The sequence below is a fragment of the Trachypithecus francoisi genome, unplaced genomic scaffold, assembly GCF_009764315.1.
Source record: "Trachypithecus francoisi isolate TF-2019V2 unplaced genomic scaffold, Tfra_2.0 Lachesis_group3, whole genome shotgun sequence".
Taxonomy (NCBI): Eukaryota; Metazoa; Chordata; class Mammalia; order Primates; family Cercopithecidae; genus Trachypithecus; species Trachypithecus francoisi.
Window position 1 is genome coordinate 6,848,565 of NW_022681468.1, and position 25,585 is coordinate 6,874,149.

At 44.0% G+C, this 25,585-nt stretch overlaps 1 protein-coding gene across 7 annotated transcripts in view; it reads right to left on the minus strand.

Annotated features, from left to right (window-relative positions):
• The window catches only part of EML1 (EMAP like 1), a 204,084-nt gene that overhangs the window by 15,723 nt on the left and 162,776 nt on the right, over positions 1-25,585 (minus strand). For all 7 annotated transcript variants that reach the window (XM_033191355.1, XM_033191358.1, XM_033191357.1 and 4 more), the window contains 9 exons: positions 24,956-25,066; positions 17,864-17,959; positions 16,085-16,219; positions 15,201-15,300; positions 13,980-14,134; positions 11,277-11,402; positions 10,872-11,003; positions 7,718-7,785; positions 4,438-4,526 (listed from right to left, as the gene is read on the minus strand). In XM_033191355.1, coding sequence (XP_033047246.1) covers positions 4,438-4,526; positions 7,718-7,785; positions 10,872-11,003; positions 11,277-11,402; positions 13,980-14,134; positions 15,201-15,300; positions 16,085-16,219; positions 17,864-17,959; positions 24,956-25,066 — 1,012 coding nt within the window. The remainder of the gene's footprint in view (positions 1-4,437; positions 4,527-7,717; positions 7,786-10,871; positions 11,004-11,276; positions 11,403-13,979; positions 14,135-15,200; positions 15,301-16,084; positions 16,220-17,863; positions 17,960-24,955; positions 25,067-25,585) is intronic.

Below are 25,585 nucleotides of genomic sequence, written 5' to 3' on the forward strand. Positions count from 1 at the left end.
TTCGCAGCAGCTGGGCCAGCACAGGGGTCCTGGCAGGGAAGAGCAGGTTCTGGGGACCACGTGCCTGTTGCAAAGGGGCTCACTCCATATGGAGCCTGGGGCAATAGTAGCACTGGGATGGAAATGCCCATCTCTAGGGCAGTTGGGTGGGGAGGGCCAAGGTTTCTACTCACCTGAGGTTACGGTTATTGTATGGGTGAGTGTATTCCTGGTGGATAGGGAGGCTGGTGCATGCACAGTGGAGGCAGGAAAGGATCCTGGCTATTCAGACACCCTTCCGGTCAGTCTGAGTCTGCACGTGTGCATAGAGGAGATGTAAAAGGGCAAGTGGAAAGCAAAAGCCAGGTCCACATGGAAATGGCCTGAACTCTGAACATGCTCTTCTACCTGCCCACAGAGCCACTGGCAGAGGACGGAGCCTTACTGGCCTAAGTTATTTGTGCATAACCTCTGCCCAATCATTCATTCAAACTACATGAAGCAAAAATAGAGAAATTTGGTGGCTCCTGCCTGTAATCCCACTTTGGGAGGCTGAGGCAGGAAGACTGCTTGAGCCCAGGAGTTTCAGTTTAGAGACATGGGAATACCCTGTCTCTAAAAAAATTAGCTGGGTGTAGTGGTGCATGCCTGCAGTCCCAGCTTCTTAGGAGGCCGAGGTGGCAGAATTACTTAAGCCCAAGAGGTCAGGGCTGCAGTGAGCTGTGTTCGTGCTAGTGTACACCAGCCTAGGTGACAGAGTGAAAAAAAAAAAAAAAAGAGAAATCTGAATAGACTTATAAGAAGTAAAGAAATTGAATTAGTAATTAAAAACCTTCCCACAAAGAAAAGCCCAGTTGGTTTCAGCAAATTCACATACATTCTGTCAAATATTTAATATAAAACCAACTTTTCACAAACTCTTCCAGAAAACAGAGGAGAGAATACTTCCTAATTTACTCTGGAAGGCTGGTAGTACTCTCATAACTGAGACACACAAAGATGTCACAAGGAAAGAAAACTATATACCAATATCCCTTAGAAACATGGAGGCAAAAATCCTTAATAGACTACTAACAAACATATGTAAAAGGGATTATATACCATGATTAAGTGGAATTTATCACAGGAATGTGAAGTTGGTTTAACATCTGAAAATTAATACATGTAGTGATATTAATAAGATGAAGGATGAAACCCACATAATAATCCCAACGGATGCAGAAAAAACATCTGATAAACTCCAATCCCAGTCACGTTAAAACCTCCAAACAAATTAGAAATAGAAGGGGGCATCTTTATCCCTCAGGATGAAAGACTGAATGCTTTTTCTCCTCAGAAAAACAGAGGAAAATTAATAAAATATAGTGATATTAATATAATAAGACTGAAACAACTTTCTGTGGTTTCAGTAACCTGTGGTCAGCTGTGGTCTGCAAATATTACATATAATACAGGCTGTGTTTTCAACAAAAAGTGCTGGGACAGCTAGATATCTCTATGCAGAGCAAACAGGCTCTTCCCTCTCACCATCCACAAGACACAAGTCTTGTGCACTCTTGTAACTCTTGCGTAATTAACTCAAATGGATCATAGACTCGAATGTAAGGGCTAAAACAACTCTTCTAAAAGAAAGCACACGAGGAAATAGTTGTGATCTTGGATATAACCCCAAAGGCATGAGCCACAAAAGGAAAAATTGATAAACTGAACTTCATCAGAATTAAAAGCTTTTGTGCTTTAAAAAACCCATTGAAGAAAATAAAGGCTGGGCATGGTGGCTCACGCCTATAATCCCAGCAGTTTTGAGAGGCCGAGGCAGGTGGATCACTTGGGCCCAGGAGTTTAAGACCAGCCTGGGCAACATGGCCAAACCCTGTGTCTAACAAAAATACAAAAATTAGCCAGGTGTTGTGGTGTGTGCCTGTGTTCCCAGCTACTTGGGAGGCTGAGGTGAGAGGACTGCTTGGACCTGAGGTTGAGGCTGCAGTGAGCCACGATCGTACCAGTGCACTCCAGCCTGGGTGACAGAGCAAGACACTATCTCAAAAAAAAAAAAAAAAGAAAGAAATAAAAGATAAGCCATACATTCAGAAAAAATATTTGCAAATCATCTATCTGACAAAAACTGTTTATATGGAATATATAAAGAGAACTTACCACTTAACAGTAAGACAAACAGCCCAATTAGAAATTGGCAAAATATGTGAACAGATATTTCACCGAAGAAAGTATTGGAATGACTAATATGCACATTAAAAAATGCTCAATATCAGTAGTCATTAGGGAAACACCAATTAAAACCACAATGAGATGCCATTACACCCTCTTTAGAATGACTATAATCAAAAAGACAACAACAAGTGTTGGGAGGATGTGATGATACTAGAACCCTAGCACACGGCTGGTGAGAATGCAAAACAGGACAGGCAGTCTGGAAGTTTCATTAAATGTTAAACATAAGTTTACCATACAATTCGTCAATTCCACGCCTAAGAATTTACCCGAGAAATGAAAACAAACACAAAAAGGCATACACATGAATGTTCATAGCATTATTCATAATAATAAAAAACCAGAAACAATCTAAATCCATAAGGCCAGAGTGCAGTGGCTCACACCTGTAATCCTGGCACTTTGGGAGGCTGAGGTGGGTGGATCACCTGAGGTCAGGAGTTCAAGACTAGCCTGGCCAATAAGGCGAAACTCCATCTCTACTAAAAATACAAAAATTAGCCAGGTGTGGTGGCGTGCACCTGTAATCCCAGCTACTCGGCAGGCTGAGGCAGAAGAATGGCTTGAACCTGGGAGGCAGAGGTTGCAGTGAGGCTCTGTCTCAAAAAAAAAAAAAAAAAAAAAAAAATCCATCATTAACTGATGCATGGATAAACAAGATGTAGTATATATCCATAAAATGGAAAACTACCCAGCAATTAGAAGGAATATACTACTGCTATGTGCATAGTAACATGGATTAATCTCAAAAATATGATTCTATGTGAAAGAAGTCAGATGCAACCAACTACATATTGTAGGAATCCATTTATACGACATGTCCAGAAAAAGCAATTTTTGGAAACAGAAAACAGATCAGTAGTTTCCTCGGACCAGGGGTGAGGGTGGAGGTGAACTGCTAACGGGCATGGAGGAAACTTTTTGGGTGATGAAAAGGTTCAAAAACTGGACTGCAATGATGGTTGTTGCATAGCTGCACAAGCGTATGAAGAATTGATGAGTTGTACATTTATAATGGCTCATTATTGTATGTAAATTATTCCTTAATAAAGCTGTTAAAAAGAGTCTTTATCTTTTTGGGATATATACAATTATTAACAGATGAAATGAGATGTCTGGGAACTGCTTCAGAATATGGGAGGCGGGCAGTGGGTAGGGCTACAGACGGAGGAAACTGGCTAAGAGCTGATCATCATTGAAGCTGGCAGATGAGTACATGGGGTTCATCATTCTATTCTGTTTAAATTTGTCTATGTTTGAAATTTTCTGTAACACAAGCATAGTGACCCAAAGGAGGGAAAAGAACCCTAAATGCCACAATTACGTGCATGTCTAATTTAAAATGTACTCTGAGGAGGCTTGTGAAATTTTTTCTTTAAAGACACGGACACAGAATCTCAATTCTGTTGGGATTTTAAAGTAGTGGATACAATAGTAAAGACCTGGAATCAACCCAAATGTCCATCAATAGTAGACTGGACAAAGAAAATGCGGTATATATACACCACGGAATACTATGCAGCCATAAAAAGGAAAAAGACCATGTCTTTTGTGGGGATATGGATGGAGCCGGAAGCTGTTATCCTCGGCAAACTAATTCAGGAACACAAAACCAAACACCGCATGTGCTCATTTGTAAGTGGGAGCTGAATGATGAGAACACATGGGCACACTGGGTGGGGAACAGCACACACGGGGGGGCCTGCGGGAGGGTGGTGAGGGGGAGGGAGAGCATGACGAACAACAGCTAATGGGTGCTGGGCTTAATACGTGGGTGATGTTTTTTTTTTTTTTTTTTTTTTGAGACAGAGTCTCGCTCTGTCGCCCAGGCTGAAGTGCAGTGGTGTGATCTTGGCTCACTGCAAGCTGCGCCTCTCGGGTTCAGGCCATTCTCCTGCCTCAGCCTGCCAAGTAGCTGGGACTACAGGCGCCCACCACCAAGCTCTGCTAATTTTTTTGTATTTTTAGTAGAGACGGGGTTTCACCGTGTTAGCCAGGATGGTCTTGATCTTCTAACCTTGTGATCCGCCTGCCTCGGCCTCCCAAAGTGCTGAGATTACAGGTGTGTGCCACTGCACCCAGCCGGGTGATGGGTTCATCTGTGCATTAAACCACCATGGCACACGTGTGCCTATGTAACAAACCAGCACATCCTGCACGTGGACTCCAGAACTTAAAATAAAAGTTGATTAAAAAAATGAAGTACTGAATGGTTTGGAGTCTAACCTGGTGAGTATCGCATTACAGAGAGCTGTTCATTTCCATCTGTGTGAACGGTGACCAAGTCTTTTGTTTCTGTGTCAAACACAAACCACCTGTTGTCAACATGAGAAAAAGCACAGTAAGTTGTTTAGTGAGAAAATGAAGATTATTACAATAGTGGGATGAATAAAAATTATTAATTATAAAAGCTTAATAAATACTCGAAATCTGCTTAATAAGAAAGCTTGTTCCCAGCTTTTATTCAAAGAAAATTTCCTATAAAAGCATTTTCTAATGAAAGGAACAGTATATTGGCTAGCACTCAAAACTATGCTGTTATCAACACTATGATATGGTTTCTCTGTGTTTGTGCTTTGTCATTTACACATGGAGAGAAAGCTCTGGGCAGGGAAGATGCCAGGGCATATGGTGAGAGGAAGCAGCGAAGGGCCACCTGCAAGAGCTCACCCAGGTTTCCAGGGCGAAGCAGGACCATGCAGGAGGACGGGGCTGGGACAGCTCCGGGGTGGTGGTGTTCCCAGTGGTGCTGCAGACAGAGCAGGCTGAGAGTACAGGCCTTATGGGGATGCTAGCCTGCAACCAACAGGGCGAAGGAAAGCACAGAGCAGATGGGAGAAATCGGAGTGGAGGACTGGTCTTATAATTTCACCTCGCTGGGCCATTTCCTCAGTGGTGAGATGGGGAGAAGAGCCCAGGTCTACTTTGCAGGCTCAATATGAAAGTCGATGATAATGGACGTGGAAGTGCTTTGTATCCTCTGATAAGCACACAGTACCCATTAAACGTGTGTTAACATCAGAATGACGGAACTCTCCTGCCTGTTATATTCTCAAGGGCTGGTGGTGAGCCCCTGGTGTTTTAAGGATAAATGGAATGCGGGCTCCCTGCTGCTGCAGTTTCTAAGCTGCGTGAGGACATCCCATCAGCATGTCCACTGCAGAGTGAGTGTCCCTTGTCTTCCACAGGAGCCCTCCAGCCATGCATTGTCAGAGGTCCTGCCCCCCAGAAATGTGGATTCTGCTTCTCAGGGCCGATTTCTTGCATCTTCAACAACCATTTACCTTTAATGTGCTATTTAACCTTAGTAGAGGCTGGGGCTGATTAGAACATGGTTTTGTAGTGTCCTGTTAAATCAACAGCATCGGGAGCTAAGCCCAACCTAGGACCTGAGTGGCAAGAGGCATAGATGAGGGCTGGATTAGGTGACCCGACCCATCTCCTCCACCACGGGACACTGTGATTCTGAGCACTGTCACCGTGTCCTACACATACAGTAGGTATGCCGGCATCTGTCAGCCTACTGGGAGGCCAATCATCAGAAGGTGGGAGCCTCAGTTAGAAGCTTCAACTTTCTCAAAGGGAGTCAACTGGGAGGTGGTGTGTGTGTGTGTGGTGTGTGTGTGTGTGTGTCTGTGTGTAAGGATACACAAATGTTTTCATGAAGAATTCTGTTGGATATGTGGAGCCCAATACTTAAGATATTGCTGCCTATGACCTACAAAGGGCTACCCTTTCTTTACCCATATAGGCTGTGCAGTCATAACAACAGAATCTAAGTGCTACACTTTTTAGAGAGGAAGGGTGGGAGGAAAAATATTTGACTGAAACCGCAGTAAATGTATGCAGTACGACGACCGGCATAAAGGTTCAATCAAAACCCGGAAAACAATGATAATAATAACCCCTGCAGTGCCTAACAGGCAGCCTCGGCAGGTGCTCTGCGCGCTGTCTCCTTCGATCCTCAGTGCAACACGGCCAGGCAGGGAATATCACCGTTTACAGAAAAGGAAACAAATTTGAAAAGCTTATGTAACTGGCTCAAAGACATTGCTGCTAAGTGGCAAAGCTGAGCTGCAAACGCAGATCACCATCCCGCATGTAGGAGGTGCCAGGTGAATAGGTATTAACTCAATTGGAGGCTCAGGGTCTGGGCGGTTCCTAAAATTTTGAAAGCGAAGCTAGAAAAAGCATTTATTTTCTATTTTTAATTTTTTTTTTTTTTTTTTTTTTGAGACGGAGTCTTACTCCATCGCCCAGGCTGGAGTGCAGTGGCCGGATCTCAGCTCACTGCAAGCTCCGCCTCCCGGGTTTACGCCATTCTCCTGCCTCAGCTTCCCGAGCAGCTGGGACTACAGGCGCCCGCCACCTCGCCCAGCTAGTTTTTTGTGTTTTTTAGTAGAGACGAGGTTTCACCGTGTTAGCCAGGATGGTCTCGATCTCCTGACCTTGTGATCCGCCCGTCTCGGCCTCCCAAAGTGCTGGGATTACAGGCTTGAGCCACCGCGCCCGGCCTTAATTTTTTTTTTTAAGAGATGAGGTCTTGCTCTGTGGCCTAGGTGAGGGTACAGTGGTGCAATCATAGTGCAATGCAGCCTCAAACTCCTGATCTTAAGAGATCCTCCTGCCTTAGCCTCCTGAGTAGCTAATACAGGTGTGGATCACCACACCCAGCTCAATTTTAAATTTTTTCTAGAGGTAGGGTCTCCCTATGTTGCCCAGGCTGGTCTCGAACTCTTAGCCTCACAGGATCTTCCTGCCTAGGCCTCTCAAAGGGTTGGGATTACAGGTGTGAGCCACTGTGCCCAGGAGTAGAAAAAGCATTTTTAAACGCTCAGCACTTTGAGCGTTTAAAATGTTTTCTTGCTTCATTCCAAAGTCACGGCTCCTCCCACAGACTAAAGATCAGGGCTTGAGAAGCTCCACAAATCCTCTGACACTGTAGGCAAAATGTGTGTGTGGCTGGGTGTGGTGGCTCATGCCTGTGATCTCAGCACTGTAGGAAACTGAGGTGGGAGGACTGTTTGAGCTAGAGTTCAAGACCAGCTTAGGCAACACAGTGAGACCTGCATCTCTACAAAAGAGAAAACATTAGTTAAGCATGGCAGTGCACATCTGTAGTCCCAGCTACTTGGGAGGCTAAGGTGGGAGGATCACTTGAGCCCTGGAGGCTGCAGTAAGCTGTGATTGTGCCACTGCACTCCAGTCTGGGTGACAGGGTGAGACTTGTCTCAAAAAACAAACAAGAAAAGTGTGTGTGTGTCTAGTGGAGGTAGAGGGTCCTTTTCCAGGAGAGAGTGTCTACAGCTTTCCTCAGATTTCCCCAAGGATCAAAATGTAATGGGCCACTGTTTCAAGTTTTGCTTTTAACTTAATTCTTGGTAAGTCATTAGAAGCTGCGAACACGCAGCCAAGAGCTGAACAGGGCCTGTTCCTGGGGAAATAGAAACAACAGGCCTCTTTTCCATAAGCTTTGCAAGCATAAGCCCTGCTGGCATGGACTTACCTCCCAGTGAGTGTTCCGACTGCAACCACAGACCCTGAAGGATGAAAACCAGAAGACTGAGCTGGATCCTAAAATATTTTAAAGGAAGTGTAAATTGATGAACAGATAGAACACTATAGCATAAAACACACACACACACACACACACGTGCGCATGCGCACACACACGCTCACACTTCTAATTCCTTAGGGCTATATGGCTCTATGTGAAAAGTCTCTTTTCTAGAGAAAAATGTTTCACTACTTGAATGAATGTCGCATTTCAATAATGCTAAATTTCTACCCACCCCCACCCTTTTTTGAGGCAGGATCTCACTCTATCACACAGGCTGGAGTGCAATGGCATGATCATGGCTTATTGCAGCCTTGACCTCCCAGGCACAAGTGATGCTCCTGGCTCAGCTTCTGAAGCAGCTGGGACTACAGGTGTGTGCCACCATGCCTGGCTAATTTTTTTATTTTTTATTTTGTAGAGAGGGAGGCTCCTATGCTGCCCAGGCTGGTCTCAAACTCCTGGGCTCAAGTGATCCTCCTGCCTCTGCCTCCCAAAGTGCTGGGATTATAGGTATAAGCTATTGAGCCTGACCTAAATTTCTATCGTTTTAGGATTTTTCCCTTTTTGTCTTATATCCTTTCATATCTACAGTAATCTGATGAAAGACAGGTTAAATGCCCTTCTACAACGTCAGTTTATAGAACCAAGCCCCTTCAGTTGACTCCCTGTGCTGAGTGGTAAGCTCATTGAATAGTGTGCTTGATTGGTCTGGAAAGACAACCATGGCACCCAACTCTATGACACAGAGACTGGGTGAGTGTCCACTGGGTGCAAAACACTATGGAGGCCTGGAAGGATCATGAGATGAGCGAGGCACAGTCTAGGTTTTGATCCAGTGGAACACACTCACAGTCACCACTACCTCAGATACAAGACGGAATGATCCATGAAAGAGATACAAATCAAGGTGCTGCGGAATCAAAGGGGAGGGAGGGATGAGGTGACACTGGGAAGCTGGGCCAAGACTTCGCGGTGCAGATGACTGGACTTGGGCCTCCCAGAAGAGGAAGAATGACCACTGGTGAAGGTGAGATGTGGCCACTCCAGTCGTTTTTTGGACCACGGTGAAGGCGGCAACAGTGTAATAAAAGCAATGGAAGCAACACAGCTCTGGGCCTATTTGAGGAATGGCAGGTAGGTCAATGGGCTTACAGCACAGAGTATATGACACTAGTGATGTCACTGCCACGGTGAGGACTTGGATCACTAGGAAATAAGAACACTTTGAACGGTCTTGTCCTTTCAGTAAAAAGAGTGACACGATTGCATGTGTGTTTTAGACAGAAGGGCGCTTGGCAGCAGTGTTTAGGATGAAGAGAGAAGAGATTAAGGAAATCGGGAAGAAAAGTAGCAATGGTAATGAAAATAGGAGGCCCTGAGATCCACCAGATAATCTAAAAAACCAAGAGAAAGAAACCTGATATATGATTACATTATTTCAATGCTTTCTTTCTATAGTAGGAGCTGTAATTAAGCTCAGAGCTGCCACTAATCTACAAATAGAAATCACGTTCACTTGAAGTTCTACCATTGACAAAGCACTTCTGTCTGTGTCATTCATCTGGGCCTCGTAACAATTGTGAGATGTGGACACTGAGTTACAGATGTCCAAGTCACAAGACCAGTAGGCAGAGGAGCTAGAACTTCATTGTAGTTCTCTGGCTTCCAGTTTAGAGCTCTGACCCTTATGTTAGGCTAAATGATTAACAGCCTGGTAAAGGAGCCGTCATTGCCTTCAGCCCTCCTGGACCACTCGGGCATAGGTAGAACACATAACACTGTTTCCTTTAGCCTCTTCCTGCCATCGCAGGCCACATCTGCTTTCTGAGTGGCAGTGCCTGCCCCTTGGGCCCCTCCACCTCACGGCTCAGCTGGCCACCAGTGACCAGCACCCCTTCCATGAAGATGAAGGGAAGGGAGCTGAAACTTGGACCTAGCACCTGGGACATGCCAGTAACTCCATGGGGGATGAAAGGATGATGTGTTGGTTTACAGAAGGGTTATTTCCTCTGTGCAATGGGATTGCACAGATCATTAGGGCACCGGCAACAGAGAACGAGCTTCTGATTCGCTACAGTGTAATGCAGTGGAAAGAACCAGAGTTTAGGAGTCAAACTGAGCTGGGTCCTAACACTGAGTAGGTCACTCACTAACTTAGTGACCTTGGCAAGTTATTTAACTTCTCTACACATCAATTTCCTAATCAATAAAATCAGAGTTAATAAAACCTCTTCGACCTGCAGAGCTGCTACAGGGATTAAGGAAAATACACGCACGGTGCTTGGCATGCAAACAGTCAGTGCTCAAGTAATACACGTGGGGAAAGGGCATTTCAACACTCTGACAGGTCATCAGAGTTTCTTTCATCAAATTCACAGAGATGTTGACCTTTTTATTTTGAGACAGAGTTTCGCTGTTGTTGTCCAGACTGGAGTGCAATGGTGCAATCTCAGCTCACTACAACCTCCGCCTCCCAGGTTCAAGTGATTCTCCTGCCTCAGCCTCCCAAGTAGCTGGGGCTACAGGCACGCAGCACCACGCCCGGCTAATTTTGTATTTTTAGTAGAGACGGGGTTTCTTCATGTTGGTCAGGCTGGTCTCGAGCTCCCAACCTCAGGTAATCCGCCTGCCTTGGCCTCCCAAAGTGCTGGGATTATAGGCGTGAGCCACCGTGCCCAGCTGACTTTCAAATGAAAGTTCACTTTACCATCAAACTCAAAATGTAGAGATATATTCAATCGTGTGTTTAGTACAGTTTGTAAATTCCCATTCAGAGGGTACACTGTAAATGGAATGCAGGATTTTTTAGCTCTTAAGATGGCTGAGAGACTGTACTCAGAAAATCTGACAATGAACTTGGAAAGAACAATTTGCTGTCAGAAAATTTCAACAGTAAACTTCAAAATGACATGGCTGAGGCCACTTGAGGCAATGTTAAAAGTAACACTGTTAAATGCAATTGCAATGTTAAGGCAACTCTAAATAGATACATAACATTTGCTTTGGGACAACTTTATATCACTGTTGATTTCATGCAAAAAATAAACATATTCCAGATGAATTTCTGTAAGAAAAATGGAAATGTAATGTGCATGTTTACCTCTATTATTTTGTCCCAGACGGGACGGTGACCCACAGCGTCCCAGAGAGTGGCATGCTTGTCATGCCCACAGGTCAAGAACTGAGGTTTTGAGGCATGGATGGCCAGTCCCCAGAGCTCATCAGTGTGGCCCTGTAAAGAACCAAGACAAACAGAAGCTCTCTGAGATACGACAGTCCACCCTCAGGAGCCGGAAGCGACGATAAACCGAGGCTTCAGGCTGACTTCATAATTGCTCTCTACAGTTTCTCTCCTCCCATCTTCCGGCAGCCACTGACATTCTGGGGTGGAGGACGGTTATTGTAGTATAAAGCACAGTAATGAGCAACTGTTTGTAATGCTTGATTAGAGTCTGATATAATGCAAAATGAGAGTGTTTGCTGGGCCTGCTGAGTGGGATCGTACCTGAGTAATGGGTGTGAAGTCCCCTGACAGAGTGCCCTGCAGGACAAAGTTTCGAGTTGTGCCAATCAGGATCACATCGCCTTTCCCCTCGGCCACTGTACGTATTGGACCAAACTGTTCTGGAATCTGCATTGAAAAGTCATATGAAAAGAAAAGATGTACAATTTCATTCAGTTGTTAGCTCGGTCATTCAAAACACTTATTTATCATAATGATAGTCCCTATAACAGTTTTATATACACATATGTATATACATATAATGTACATTCAAATATATATGTTGTATACACATATATACGGAGAGTTTCACATAGACACCACAGCTGGCCAGGCATGGTGGCTCACGCCTGTAATCCAGCACGTTGGGAGGCTGAGGCAGGTGGATCACCTGAGGTCAGGAGTTGGAGACCAGCCTGGCCAACATGCTGAAACCTATTAGCTGGGCGTGGCAGTGGGTGGCTGTAATCCCAGCTCCTTGGGAGGCTGAGGCAGGAGAATCACTTGAACCTAGGAGGTGGAGGTTGCAGTGAGCTGAGATGACGCCACTACACTCCAGCCTGGGCAACAAGAGAGAAACTCCATCTCAAAAAACAGATGCCACAGCCAACTGTTGAGTGAGTGATCAAAACCCTAAGCCCTACTTTTAAACTACAAACATTTTACATATCTTTATATATCTTAGAAGCATCAGCAAGAACAAGGTTAAGAAAAAGCATTTTCCTCAACAAAATTTAAAAATAAGAAATGCTACTGGTAAGTTTTGTCTTTACTTTTTATAATTTCTGATAGCAACAGTAGATACAATTCAGAAAGTAAAGAATAATATAGGCCAGGCGTGGTAGCTCACATCTGTAATCCCAGCACTTTGGGAGGCCGAGGTTGGGGGAATGCTTGAGCCCAGGAGTTCCAGACCAGCCTGGGCAATATAGCGAGACTCCATTTCTACAAAAAATACAAAACAAATTAGCTGGGTATGGTGGTGCGTGTAGTCCCAGCTACTCAGGAGGCTGAAGTGGGAGAATCACTTGAGCCTGGGAGGTGGAGGCTGAAGATCACGCCATTGCACTCCAGCCTGGGTAACACAGCTAGATCCTGTCTCAAAATAATAATAATAATAATAATAATAATAATAATGTAACACTGCCATAACACAATTTAGAATGGTAAATTCTTTGGCAATGTCACTCTGTTCAGTTTAAAGATCAACATAAATATATGGAATAATCTAAATGTTAACAGAAAGAATTGCAAAACACACGCATTAAGAACAATTTGCTATGATAAAGAAACAAAGTTCTTGTACTATAAAAAGAACAAACAATGCAGCTTGACCCTGGCAGGTTGCTGTTAGGCGTTCCCGTTCCAGGACAGAAGCAGCCTCCCCTCACACATTCTCCAGTGTGGTTTGTTAGCACAGATTTGAGTCAAGTTGATGATGACCCATGCTAATGAGGAGGAATCAGATACTAACAAACAGTGAATAGCTTTAATGAAATTAAATGGAGCTTTGGAGCTTTCTTTACAGTTGTATATGATATGGGCATGTCTATGACTCTAGCAATTCACAATATAGTCAACCAAATGCTGGTCAAATCTTATTAATAAAAATGTTCTCACAACAGAATCTCCATGCAAGGGGAAGTGATTTCCAAAGCTCAGATGAAGAATTTCCTTTATTAAGGGAAATAATCAACAGAACTAAATTTTCACACTGCCAGAGGGTGGTGCCATATTGCTCTGTGACGTAAAATATAAGTGTTTTGTGTGTATCTGGGTTCAAAGTCCTACAATCTGTCCATTCTAAGCTAGGGATGAAAAGCATCACCCTTTAGAATGAGGCCAATTTTGCAGTGTCTGCTCACAATTTCCTGGAACCTGGGGGAGAAAATTAACTGAGTGGGTAGAAGGAAAATTAAATATCTTGCCTCTGGTGCCTACTGGAATGCAGAGCTGCCAAGTAGATAATGGGGAGGTACACTGGGTATCAAAAGGAGTCACAGCCCTAGGGAGCATGCTGGCACTTAGGTGAGTGCCATGTACAAAGTAGATACTCAACAAATACTAGTTCATTCAATGCAATAATGTCTCCAAAATAACATGTTAGAAATCAAAAGTTAAAGGAGGCTGGGAGTGGTAGCTCACGCTTGTAATCCAGCACTTTGGGAGGCTGAGGTGGGAGGATCGCTTGAGCTCAGGAGTTCCAAACCAGCCTGGGCAACATCTCTACAAAATTACAAAAATTAGCCAGGTGTGGTGGTGTGTGTCTGTAGTTCCAGCTGCTTGGGAAGCTGAGGTGGAGGATCGCTTGAGCCCAGGAGGCAGAGGTTGCAGTAAACTATGATCACGCCACTGCACTCCAGCCTGGGTGACAGAGCCAGACCCTGCCCTCAAAAAAAAAAAAAAAAAAAAAAGAGAGAGAAGACAGATTTTTATAATAAAGCAAAATGTGGGTAACAGTCCCTTGGGAAATTGAGAATAAAAATATTCTAAATATGAAATGTGTTACAACCTCAACTTTGTAAACCTAATTCTATTTTATTAGTTATATTTAACCTGCCTCCAGGATTTTAATAAAATACATTGCTCCCATATCATGTGATTTCATCTAAACAATTTTCAAAACTGTAAGCTACAGATTTCAAATTAATAAAGGATAATAGTTTAGGTTAAAAACAAATTTTAGCAGTAGCCTTGACGACTTACCTCTGTTTTATGAAGTTTTTGATAGTTCCCGCTCCAAGAAATGAGCTTTCGGTCTTTCCCACCTCCCGACACCAGAGTGCCATCTCTTAACATACAAAGTGCAAAAATGCCACCCTCATGGGCCCCTTGAACTGCATAGCTTATTCGATTTGTACCTAAACACACCAAGAAAACCATTATTAGCACATTGTCAAAAGGCTGCCTCTGCCCATGTTCTAATCTCATCTCACTTTGGTTTTAAAAGGCAATATTGTCCGTGAGCACATCATTGCAATATGAATCTATGAAGGATTCAATTTCTAGACGTTCACAGAGCACCAGATAAGTACGAAATGGGTTACTTTAGAATGAAGGAAAATATGCATTGTTGAATATGCATTCTTGTGGCTGAGAATGTGGGCTCTGAGTTTAGATCCCAGCTCTCTAGTGAGCTGTTTCTCTGGACAAATTGCTTAGTTACTCTACCCTCAGATCCCCCTTGGTGGAATGGGGCTGCTGCTTACCCTGCAGGATTGTTCTAAGGATTAAGTGAACAGTGGATAAGACACCTAGCGCCAAGAGCGGCGGGGATACTGGAAACGTCACCATATGCTTCTGAAATTGCATTTACAAGTCCGTCTCCACCTTCAGCCCCAACTCAAAGATCCTTGAGAAAAGGGATGGTGGATTTTCCCTTTTTTCCTGTCACGGGGTAAGTGCTCATAAATGCTCACTGGACATAATTGGACGCATGCTTTCTGAGTGATGCATCTCCCTTAGCAAACTGTTTGCTCATGGACAGCAGGAGATTTGGGTCTGACTCAGTTGTTGGGTCTTCACAGTTAGCACATAATTAGCTTTCAATAAACGTCTGCCAAATGCTATATAAATCAGGATAATTACTTAAATATTTTACAGACCTATAAGTAGTCATTAATTTCATCATTATAATCTGTCAGTGGATTTCCTAATAAAGCTATTTAATTCCATCATAATAGTTTGGGCTTAAGGAGCCTTTCAGAATGCTATAAGGTCAGTAACTCTTACTATTCTCTGCTTTCCCTCTGTTCTAGTTCTATGGTTTCAAGTTACACATGCACACATGTATGTGTGTGTCTCTGTAACTTGAAATTTAATCCTACTCCTATACATTGTATTAATAGACAGTTCTTAAAGCACTCATGTTTGATCTCTTACAACATTACCAAAAACCATTGGTTTTTGGGAACAATCACTTATTACCTTTTCCCCATACTAAGATGTTGCCACTTGAATCTCCAGTAATGGTGTCACCGTTTTCAGAGAAAGTCACACAGAGGACAAACTTTGGCTTTTCTTGTTTCTGTAGAATGTGGCAAAAAAATTATATATATATATATATGTATATATTTTTAATCCATACAACATATATATATTCCAGACAACCTTTCATTTGTACTAATAACATCTAGATTCGCAGTGGTCCCAAGCTGGACAGTGCCAGCTTCTGTAACTACCGTGCACACCTTGCATTTCTGTCTATCAGCAGAAGTTACAGAACTTCTGCTGTGAGATGAACTGCTCTAAGACAAAGTGATTTCTAGCAACTCCAAGTGGCTGGGGAATCATAAAGCTGCAGACAGCAAGTAGAGGAGGGTACTGGCCAGGGAGAAGGGTGGGGCTATGCTGTCAGCCTAAAGGGCAGGGCCCGAGCACCAGAATAAAGGGGTCCTCGAAACAAGCTTCAGGGAGGTGGTGGCAGATGGACCCCGGGAAGAGGTGCTGTCCCCTGGTGCTCTTACAGCCCCACAACGTCCAGACAAAAGGCACAGGAAGTCTCTATCATCCTTTGCAAAGGCAGGTTGCCTGCCTCCTGATGACTTCATCACCCGATACTCTCAGCAGCCAGTGCCCCTGTGGGAGGCTTGGTGCTCCCCGGGTCCAGGTCCTTTCCCTGCCTTCCACCTAGGCTTACCCTGTCTTTTTCTTCACTTCATTACCAGTGTTACCTACCAGGTGTGATGCGCTCCCCAACTATGTGAGGGATCCCAAGGGATCGTGTTGAGCACCACAGCCCCCAGAAGGATGCATCTAGCCAATCACATATACCAGAGAAAAATAAAACAAAAATCATAATTTAACTTTACCTCGAATAATCCTTGCTTCTTATTAAGGGAGCTTCCTTCTAGCGTCCAAAAGTAGAGATGTGATTTTCCACAGGTAACTATGATGTTGGTGTCCGTGGGGTGGAAATCCGCAGCAAACACAGCTTCATTAGAGCACTATAGGAAAAACAGGGACTCAGATGCCTCACATCTCTTAAAACACGTAAGACATGTAGGAAAACAAGTAAAATCTGAGCCACAAATAAATAAGAAATTCAAGGCAAGCACAACGCCTATGATTTCCCCCATTGAATCCATCTTGCTATAAATACCAAGCGTACGCTGGTGCGGGCCTTAATGCCTCCTCCTTGTCTGTCTCCCCCACTTGACAATGAGTCCTTGAGGACAGGGAGCACCCAGGAGTCCTCTGTCTATGCCAGGGCCTCTCCCAGGGCCAGGCATGGAGCAGGCATGCAGCATGCTTTGCTGAGGAGGGAGTTAGGACCAGAGGGACTTCAGAACTGCAAGTGTTTGCCCTCACCTGCCTGCAAGCGTTTGCTCTCACCTGCTAGTCATGGGTTCCCAGTCTGGCTGATCAAATGGAATCACCAGAAATGGTAAAATGCAGATCTCTAGGCTTCGCCCCCTATCTAGTAAATGTAATCTCCAGGCAGGGCCCTGGAATAGATTTTACAAAGGTCCATTTTTCCTGGTTGACTCTGGCTGCCCGTTTCCCAGGGAGTCTCTCCTGCGTCTGACTCCTGGAACTCTGCCTATGGCGCAGGAACCCGGCCTGGGGTCCCACGGAGGAGATCTAGCTCTTCAGGTGTCTCCTCCACCACCCTCAGCCCACACCCTAACTTCCAAGACCCGCACCTTGGCCTGTTGGATTGGGCTCTGATCACTGCTTCTATTTAATAATGCAGTTACACATTCTTGAGCCTGGATAATAACCTACCTCTGATGCCTTCTAACCTAGCAACATAGCAAGAAGAACTTAAACACCTGCCTAGAATATCAGAAGGTGGGGCTAGGGCATGATCCAGGTGTCAGGGAAGAGGCCTGGTTAGAATATAAGGTCTGCCTCCCAGACATGTAGGAGAGAAAGTTAGGTGAGTAAGGTTATCTAAGGTTAATAGATGCAAAGATGAGAAATCTGAATTCAATTCTATAAAAATAGGGATCCAATAGAAAACAGAAATAGAAAAAGGTCAGAAAGTCAAGGCAAGGGAATTTGACATATTGTGCAAAATGGATTAGAGGCAGTCAAAGAAGTCCCAAGGGGCCCCTCTGAGGATGAATCCTGTTGGGAAGGATTTGGGGTTTAGCTCGGGGCTCCCGCTGGTCTTTCCTGAGTCTGTTCCACTTTGGAGGCACCCCTGTGCTGATGGCCCCTGCCCACACCTGCCCTTCCCGCAGCTGCAGGGGCTTGAGCAGCGAGTGTACCTTTACACCTGAGCACGTTTCCGGGCCTCCATGCGCCATGCGAGCCCATGGCAGGCGCTCGGGGAGTGTCAAGCAAATGAAAGAAATAGCCAGCAAATACATGACTGGATGAATTAAAAGGGTAGTGGCTATGAAATGAGGAAGAGAACAATCTTACAGACATGGTGAAAAGAGGAAAAACCCTAACAGGACCTGGGGTCAAAGTCTCATGATGGGAGAGGGATTGGGGACAAAGGATTCTAAGGCGAAGGCGTCATACCCAAGGGCTGGGGCAGGAATGGGCCCTGGAGCCCGCTGAAAGGGGGCTACCACTCTGCCAGGGCGGCTCGGAATGGGAAAACATTAATGCAGCCCAAAAAAGGCTTGGAGCATGACCTTCACATCCGCCAGTTTTTCTTCTTTCTGCCAGTCCCATACAGAGAGCACATGGTCATTGGAGTCATCCACAGCACAGAGATTGGTTCCTCCATTCTGAAAAGAAAGTTATTCACAGGAAGACTATATGAGAATAAAGTGGGTTGAACATGATTAAAAATAAACATCAAATTTTATTTTTAATAAAGAGTCTGCTACATTGTAGTTAAAGAATACTCATCCACTGCTTTTGAGACCTACCTTCCTTTCTTTCTTTTCTTTCTTTCTTTCTTTTTCTTTCTCTCCTTCCTTCCCTCCCTCCCTCCCTCCCTCCTTCCTTCCTTCCTTCCTTTTCTCTCTCTCTCTCTCTCTCTCTTTCTTCTCTCTCTCTCTTTCTTTTTCTGGAGACAGTGCTTTGCTCTGTCACCCAGGTCAGAGTGCAGTGGTGCAATCATGGCTCTCTGCACCCTTGACCTCCCAGGCTCAAGCAATCCTCCTACCCCAGCCTCCCATGTAGCTGGGACCGTGGTGTGAACCAGCACTCCCAGATAATTTTTATTATTATTATTTGAAGAGATGGGATCTTCCTATGTTGCCCAGGCTGGTCACAAATTCCTGGGCTCAAGCAATCCTACTACTTCAGACTCCTAAAGTGTTGGTTAGAAGGTGTGAGCCACTGTGCCTGGCCAAGCCACTGTGCCCAGCCAAGACATGCTTTCTTGACCATACAGAAAGAGCAGGTAAATGATGGGGAATGAAGAAACAGGAGTTGGGGAAGAGAGGGGTCAGGGGGGTGTCTCTTCACCACTGGGTTGCATGAAAACAAGAGAACCTCCTAGAGCAGACAGTGCCCGCAGCAGGCACGGCACAGGGGCTGTTAGCAGCTGTGAACGTGGCTGCTGCGGGGCTACACAAGGCCTTGGCTCTGGAAGCCTGAGTACACGGGGATCTTTTCATGGGAGCACGTGCACATGCATGTGAATACGGGTTTCTGAAGTGGTTGAAGTGGTTTAAAAGAGTGTGGGGTGGGTCTGCTGAACCAGTATGTCCTAAGGAAGCCTGGAAGCCAACAAGGCCCTGTCCAATCCCTGCTTGCGGCCAGGCTGCCTGCCAGCCACGTTGGGCTTGTCAGAGGCGTTTGAATCAGAGCAAGTCTATCTTTAATGGGGGCTGGGTAAAATAAGGCTGAGACCTACTGGGCTGCATTCCCAGATAGTCAGGCATTCTAGGTCAAAGAATGAGATAGGAGGTTGGCACAAGACACAGGTTATAAAGACCTTGCTGATAAAACAGCTTGCAGTAAAGAAGCCGGCTAAATCCCACCAAAACCAAGATGGCAACAAGAGTGACCTCTGGTCGTCCTCACGGCTACACTTCCACCAGCACCATGACAGTTTATAAATGTCATGGCAACGTCAGGAAGTTACCCTATATGCTCTAAAAAGGGGAGGCATCAATAATCCATCCCTCATTTAGTACGTCATCAAGAAATAACCACGAAACGGGCAACCAGTAGCCCTTGGGGCTGCTCTGTCTACGGAGTAGCCACTCTTATTCCTTTACATTCCTAAAAAACTTGCTTTCACTTTATGGAATCGCCTAGAATTCTTTCTTGCGTGAGATCCAAGAACCCTCTTTTGGGGTCTGGATGGGGACCCCTTTATGGTCACATCTTTCTGGTGACCATGAAATGACGATACTGAGGAAACTCCCAACCCAAAGGCTGACTTTGGGTAAGTGGTGGGGTCTGGTGACATCTTTCTGGAGACCACGGAAGGGACAATACTGAGGAAACCTCCGATCCAAAGGCTAACTTTAGTAAGTGGTGGGGTCTGATAACATCTTTCTGGTTAACACCAAAGGGATGACACTGAAGAGACCCCCAACGCAAAGAAAAATCATCTCTACACACCGAATGGCTGATTTTGGGTAAGTGGGGTGCATATACCTGGGCAAAGGACGGGATTCGGTTAGAGGCCCAACTTAGGAGTCTCTCCTAAGACAGAGTGAGTTAAATGCCCCTATTAATAAAAGGCAAGGACGCCTGACAGACCTTGGGTTCGAGGCCCAACTTAGGAAGGTTAGATTCCTTCCTAAGATTTAGGGGGTGAGAGGCCCCTCTCAGTAAAGCCCCTTTCAGCTAAGAACAGGTTTGGCACTATGGGACGTTAACTGCTATTATCTTTGGATTAATCTGCCTTGCACTCTTTGCCGATGTCTAAGAGTGACAGAATTAGGCATGTACAAGATCATGGGACATGGGGGGCCTTTTCCTCCCCTAAAGGGGAAATTTGAGAGCTGATGGGAATGCTGGAAAAGATCCCTTTGTTATCAGCAAGCAGCCACCTGAACTTTTCAGTGTCGCTGCAGTGGGCAGGTCTTTCTCTGGCCTCCCTGAGCGCTCTGCCTTCCCCGCCCTGCCACAGGCAATGCTTTTTTCTCTCTCCTTTCCCTTTCTTTTTTTTTTTTTTTTTTGAGGCGGAGTCTCGCTCTGTCGCCCGGACTGGAGTGCAGTGGCCGGATCTCAGCTCACTGCAAGCTCCGTCTCCCAGGTTTACGCCATTCTCCTGCCTCAGCCTCCCGAGTAGCTGGGACTACAGGCGCCCGCCACCTCGCCCGGCTAGTTTTTGTATTTTTAGTAGAGACGGGGTTTCACCGTGTTAGCCAGGATGGTCTCGATCTCCTGACCTCGTGATCCGCCCGTCTCGGCCTCCCAAAGTGCTGGGATTACAGGCTTGAGCCACCGCGCCCGGCCTCCTTTCCCTTTCTTATGTTTTCTATTACTCAGGGCCACCATCTCGCCCAGAGACCATAAGTTGAAACTCCTGGTTGGAGGCTGGATTAACAATGATGGGGCCAACCAGAGGCATGTTTGAGCCTTGCCAGTCTGATATTGGGTGCTAAGCTGAATGGCTAATGTCCATGTTTCGTCACACATATTTTGCTCTGGCCAGGATGGAAAAAGATAATTTTCCTTTATGATCTGGCTTGGCCCCCAGGGCTGTGGTGCAGCCAGCCGGATCACTAGGGCCGCCTCAGGGAAAGGGAACCCAGAAGCCTGCCACGCCAGCAAAAGAGTAAGAATTTCTTACCAGTCAGACTTCTGGCCTTGCTCTACCTCCCTCTCTCTGTGCAAATTGGTTGAATGAATGGTAAAAATCACTGTTTATCTCCTGTAAAGTTTTGATTAAAGGGAAAACAGGATTTGTGAGGGTAATCTTAAGCTGCAGAGAATCTGTCGTACTTTGTGTTATAAATTTGTCTTTCTATATCGTTCTGTCATAAAGAGGGGTACCATAGGATAAAATGTGGGCCTAAGACCCTGTAAGTCCACTGTTCAAGGTAGCACAGCAAACTGGTCAGTTATAAATTTTGCGGCAGGTTCCTGAAAAAAATCTGGATAAAGTTTCTATCTTATCTTGTTTCAGGTGCTTGGGAGCTTGACCTTGTAACTATGTGGCAGTACTTTATCTTGGTCTCTGCCATCACAATGGCAGCCTGGGATCAGGGTTCAATTCCTGGCTTAGGGAATGAGCCATTTTCTGTCTGTGTATTTACATGTATTATGTGTGTGATGTTTGTATACGAAAGAGCTTTGATTAACTGGTATAATAATAAGAGCTTAAATCAAATATTTTGTAAGAAAAGTAAAAAGTGTAATGCCTTCAGTTCACATGACTTAAGTAATTTTTGGGAAATAAAAACAGTTTTACATGTAAGGTGTACAAAGAAAGTGAAATGTGTTTTGATAATAGATTATAAGAAGGCATGGAAAGGTGGATTATTATTATTATTATTTTTGCCTAGAGTAAAAATTTAAATTATTGTTTTAAGTTAGACAGGATAAAGCTGAAAGTTAAAGCAAGTTGTCAAAAGTTTGTGAAAAATTAATCTTGTAAAAGAAATTCTGTGTGAACATACTGGCTAAAGTTAAAGGGGTATTAATCAATTTTTCTGTAAATTAAACATTGGAATAAAAGCACAACAGGTTTTTCTCTGCGCAATGATCTGCTTTTTAACAAAAATTGTAAAGGATTAATAAACGGTTTATAAAAATCTTACCTTATGGTCATACTGATTAAAATGGAATAGACTGGCCAGGCAGGATGGCTCACACCTGTAACCCCAACACTTCGGGAGGCCGAGGCCGGTGGATCACTTGAGGTCAGGAGTTCAAGATCAGCATGGCCAACATAGTGAAACCTGTCTCTACTAAAAATACAAACAAACAGCTGGGCATGGTGGTGTACACCTGTAATCCCAGCTCCTAGGGAGGCTGAAGTGGGAGACTTGCTTGAACCTGGGAGGTGGAGGTTGCAGTGAGCTGAAATCATGCCACTGCCCTCCAGCCTGGGTGACAGTGAGACTTTGTCTCAAAAAAAAAAAAAAAAAAAAGAATAGATTTATCTATGAGGTTTTATTAAGAATATTTAACATCAATAGTACACAAATATAAAGGTGAAATTTGGCTTCTTTGGTATAAAAGTCATACAGGAAGCATTGTCAAATAGGATATTGGCTTTCTTTGGGCTGTATTTGTATAAATATGTTATTGGTATGTGTTCCAAAATTAGGTGAAATTCCTGTAATTCTGATACAACTTAGTGTACGTTATTAATAGTTGTACTTGTTATGTTAAATTATTGTGTGCTCCAGGAGTAACCAAATTTCCTTGCCAATTGTGGCTTTAACTGTGGCTGTCCTAAGACTTTTTGTCATCCACAGACAATTCTTGTCTTGTTTTGGTCCTATTTAAAAGGTGGCTTGTAATCAGATATAGGCCTTTAACAAGTGCTCTTGAATGCAAGTTTCTGATTACTTTCGAAGTTGTAACATTAGAATAGAGGAAAAAACTTTCAGGACTCTCATGGAGAGCTGAAATGTTCCTGAATATCAAGCAGAACAGGAGTTAACTGCATGAACCAAACTAATAGAAGACTGAAGTCATCTTTTTCGACTTTGCTTAAAATGTTGCTGATCCTTTGTTTTTTTCAAAGTCAAGAAAACTTTTCTTTTGAGCTATTTAGGGCTTTTAACAATTAAGTAAAGTATACTGCTATGAACAAAATTTGAAGCATATATTTCTCTCTACCTGATTTCTCCAGAATTTAGAAACTATTTGTGAGTATTCTTAATTTATGGCAATATAGTTAATTGTACAATTGTAAAGAATTTGTTTTTGTTTGTAACAGGACACAACTGGAGAAACTGGTTATTTTTTTTTGACAGGAATGGCATGCTTTCCTTTAAGGAATCAAATTTGAATTGTAGAGTCCATAGAAGACCCTTGGGGGAAACTGGCCTTGTACCTTGTCTCCATAGTCCCTGTAAAGGGTTCCTGACCTGTGGTAAGTAAAGAATGTCACTTTCTCACAGGCCCAGGAGCCCCAAGTTATCTTGGGACCCCCCAAGAGGAGAGGAATCTACCCAACCCATAGGTATTTGAGGATATAAACCCATGGCTGGGCTTGCTTTAAAAAAGGTCTTATCTGAGATTCCTTATGGAACAGAGTTCCATCAAAGGCAATTTAAAAAGCTATGTGAAAAATAATTATTCTTGCTGTACTTTATACAATAATCAAGCCAAGTATATAAGACTAAGGCTTATGTTTCTAAACAAATCAGTCTTATTATGGTTTGTCTTTAGTAAAACTGGGAGACTGGAGAGAGAAATTATGTTTCAAGAACTATGGTACATTTGTTATTAGATTCTAGTTTTAACAGTTGTTTTTAAATTTTTTCTGCAATTTAGACTAACCCTGCTTATTCCTGTGAACCAACCAGTGATCTCTGACTGCTGCTCAGAATAAATAAAAGCGATGGGTAATGTAAATATCTGGATCAGTATTCTAATTCTGGAGACACTGGAATCAGCTAGAGACCCCCATATCAGCTTGGTTCCAGTAGTTGCCCAGTTAATAAAAAGCCTTCTTAGTTTACTTGGGATAATTTTGTTTATTTTGTTTTACTGTTGTGGAATATACTGCTGTTGTACTCTTTGTGTAGGAATACAGGATAAGCTTACTCAATGTTTTCTTAAGTTGAACACTTACTAATCTTCCAGATATCACCTTGCCAAACTGATGCTTTCTGACTGAGCTCTTCTCTACCCCAAATACAAGAGACCCTAACAGTTAGGCAGGAATATCATCACCCCTATTCAGCCTGAAGAAGTTACAGAAGATGGATCTTTGTCCCTTAACCCTTAGGATTAAGGATTCTCTTATAAAAGGTAGGGGAGAAATGTCAGAGGCGTTTGAACCAGAGCAACTTGAATAGGGGCTAGGTAAAATGAGTCTGAGACCTACTGGGCTGCACTCCCAGGTGGTCAGGCATTCTAGGTCACAGAATGAGATGGAGATTGGCACAAGATACAGGTCATAAAAACCTTGCTGATATAACCACTTGCAGTAAAGAAGCCAGCTAAATCCCGCCAAAACCAAGATGGCGACAAGAGTGACCTCTGGTCGTCCTCACTGCTACACTCCCACCAGCGCCATGACAGTTTACAAATGCCACGGCAACATCAGGAAGTTACCCTATATGGTCTAAAAAGGGGAGGCATGAATAATCCACCCCTTGTTTAGCATATAATCAAGAAATAGTCATAAAAATGGGCAACCAACAGCCCTCAGGACTGCTCTATAGAGTAGACATTCTTTTATTCTTTTACTTTCCTAATAAACTTGCTTTCACTTTACTCTATGGACTTGCCTTGAATTCTTATGAGAGATCCAAGAACTCTCCCTTGGGGTCTGGATTGGGACCCCTTTCCAGTAGCAGGATGGCACAGACAGACACACTGGAGCCACCCTCAAAAGAAGCGGGCAAAATTCAAATAGCCTCAAGGAAAGTGAGGACGACGTCTCTGGGGGTCTGTTTTCATCACCAAACCCATGTGGCAGGAGATGTCTGATTGGAAGTGTGTGTCCCCGATGAGACATGCATATGACCTCTGACTGAGAGGTCCTCGGAAGCAGGAATGTTTCAGAGTCCAAATCTGCACATACACTGGGGCAGGTATCGAGTGTGTCAACTCCCCCTCTTTAACCCTGAGTTGATGCTCTACTTCCTGTGGAAGAAGACAGCAATACCCACATGGCACGTACTTACAGATTTTGAGAATGCAATACAGGTGACTGCTCGGTCAAAAAAACCTATTCCAATGACGTGGAGAGTATTCAGTGTCACAGAATCCCAGATGCGCACATGTGGGGGCAATTGCTATTTAGAAAAAAAACACAGAGCCATCAACTGTGAGGGGGATACACATGTGTCTTTACCGTGAAGCTACAAGATTGCTTGGACAGTAACTCAGACTTTGTCAAAACAAAAGAGCTTATTCTGCATTTCAGGATTCTGCCTTTTTATGTAAATAAAACATTCCCAATGGCTTCAGGAGGTGGAGGGCCTTGTTGATAATTTAACAGTAAGGAGAGGTCTACCGAGTTTTGAAATTTGAATGGCCAATTTTTGGCAATAGTACCATGGGAACTGACACTTTAATTTGTGCATCTAAATGTGTCTGAATTTTAGAAATGAAAACATGACAAGTAAAATGGAATCTCACATATGGGTTATTCTTTTAAAGTCTGTTTCGTTGCTAAGGTGTCACCATGCCTAAGTTCATAAGATGGTCACCACCAAATAATATTAAGAGCTTAACAGACCAGGCGTGGTGGCTCACACCTGTAATCCCAGCACTTTGGGAGGCTGAGGCAGGTGGATCACCTGACGTCAGGA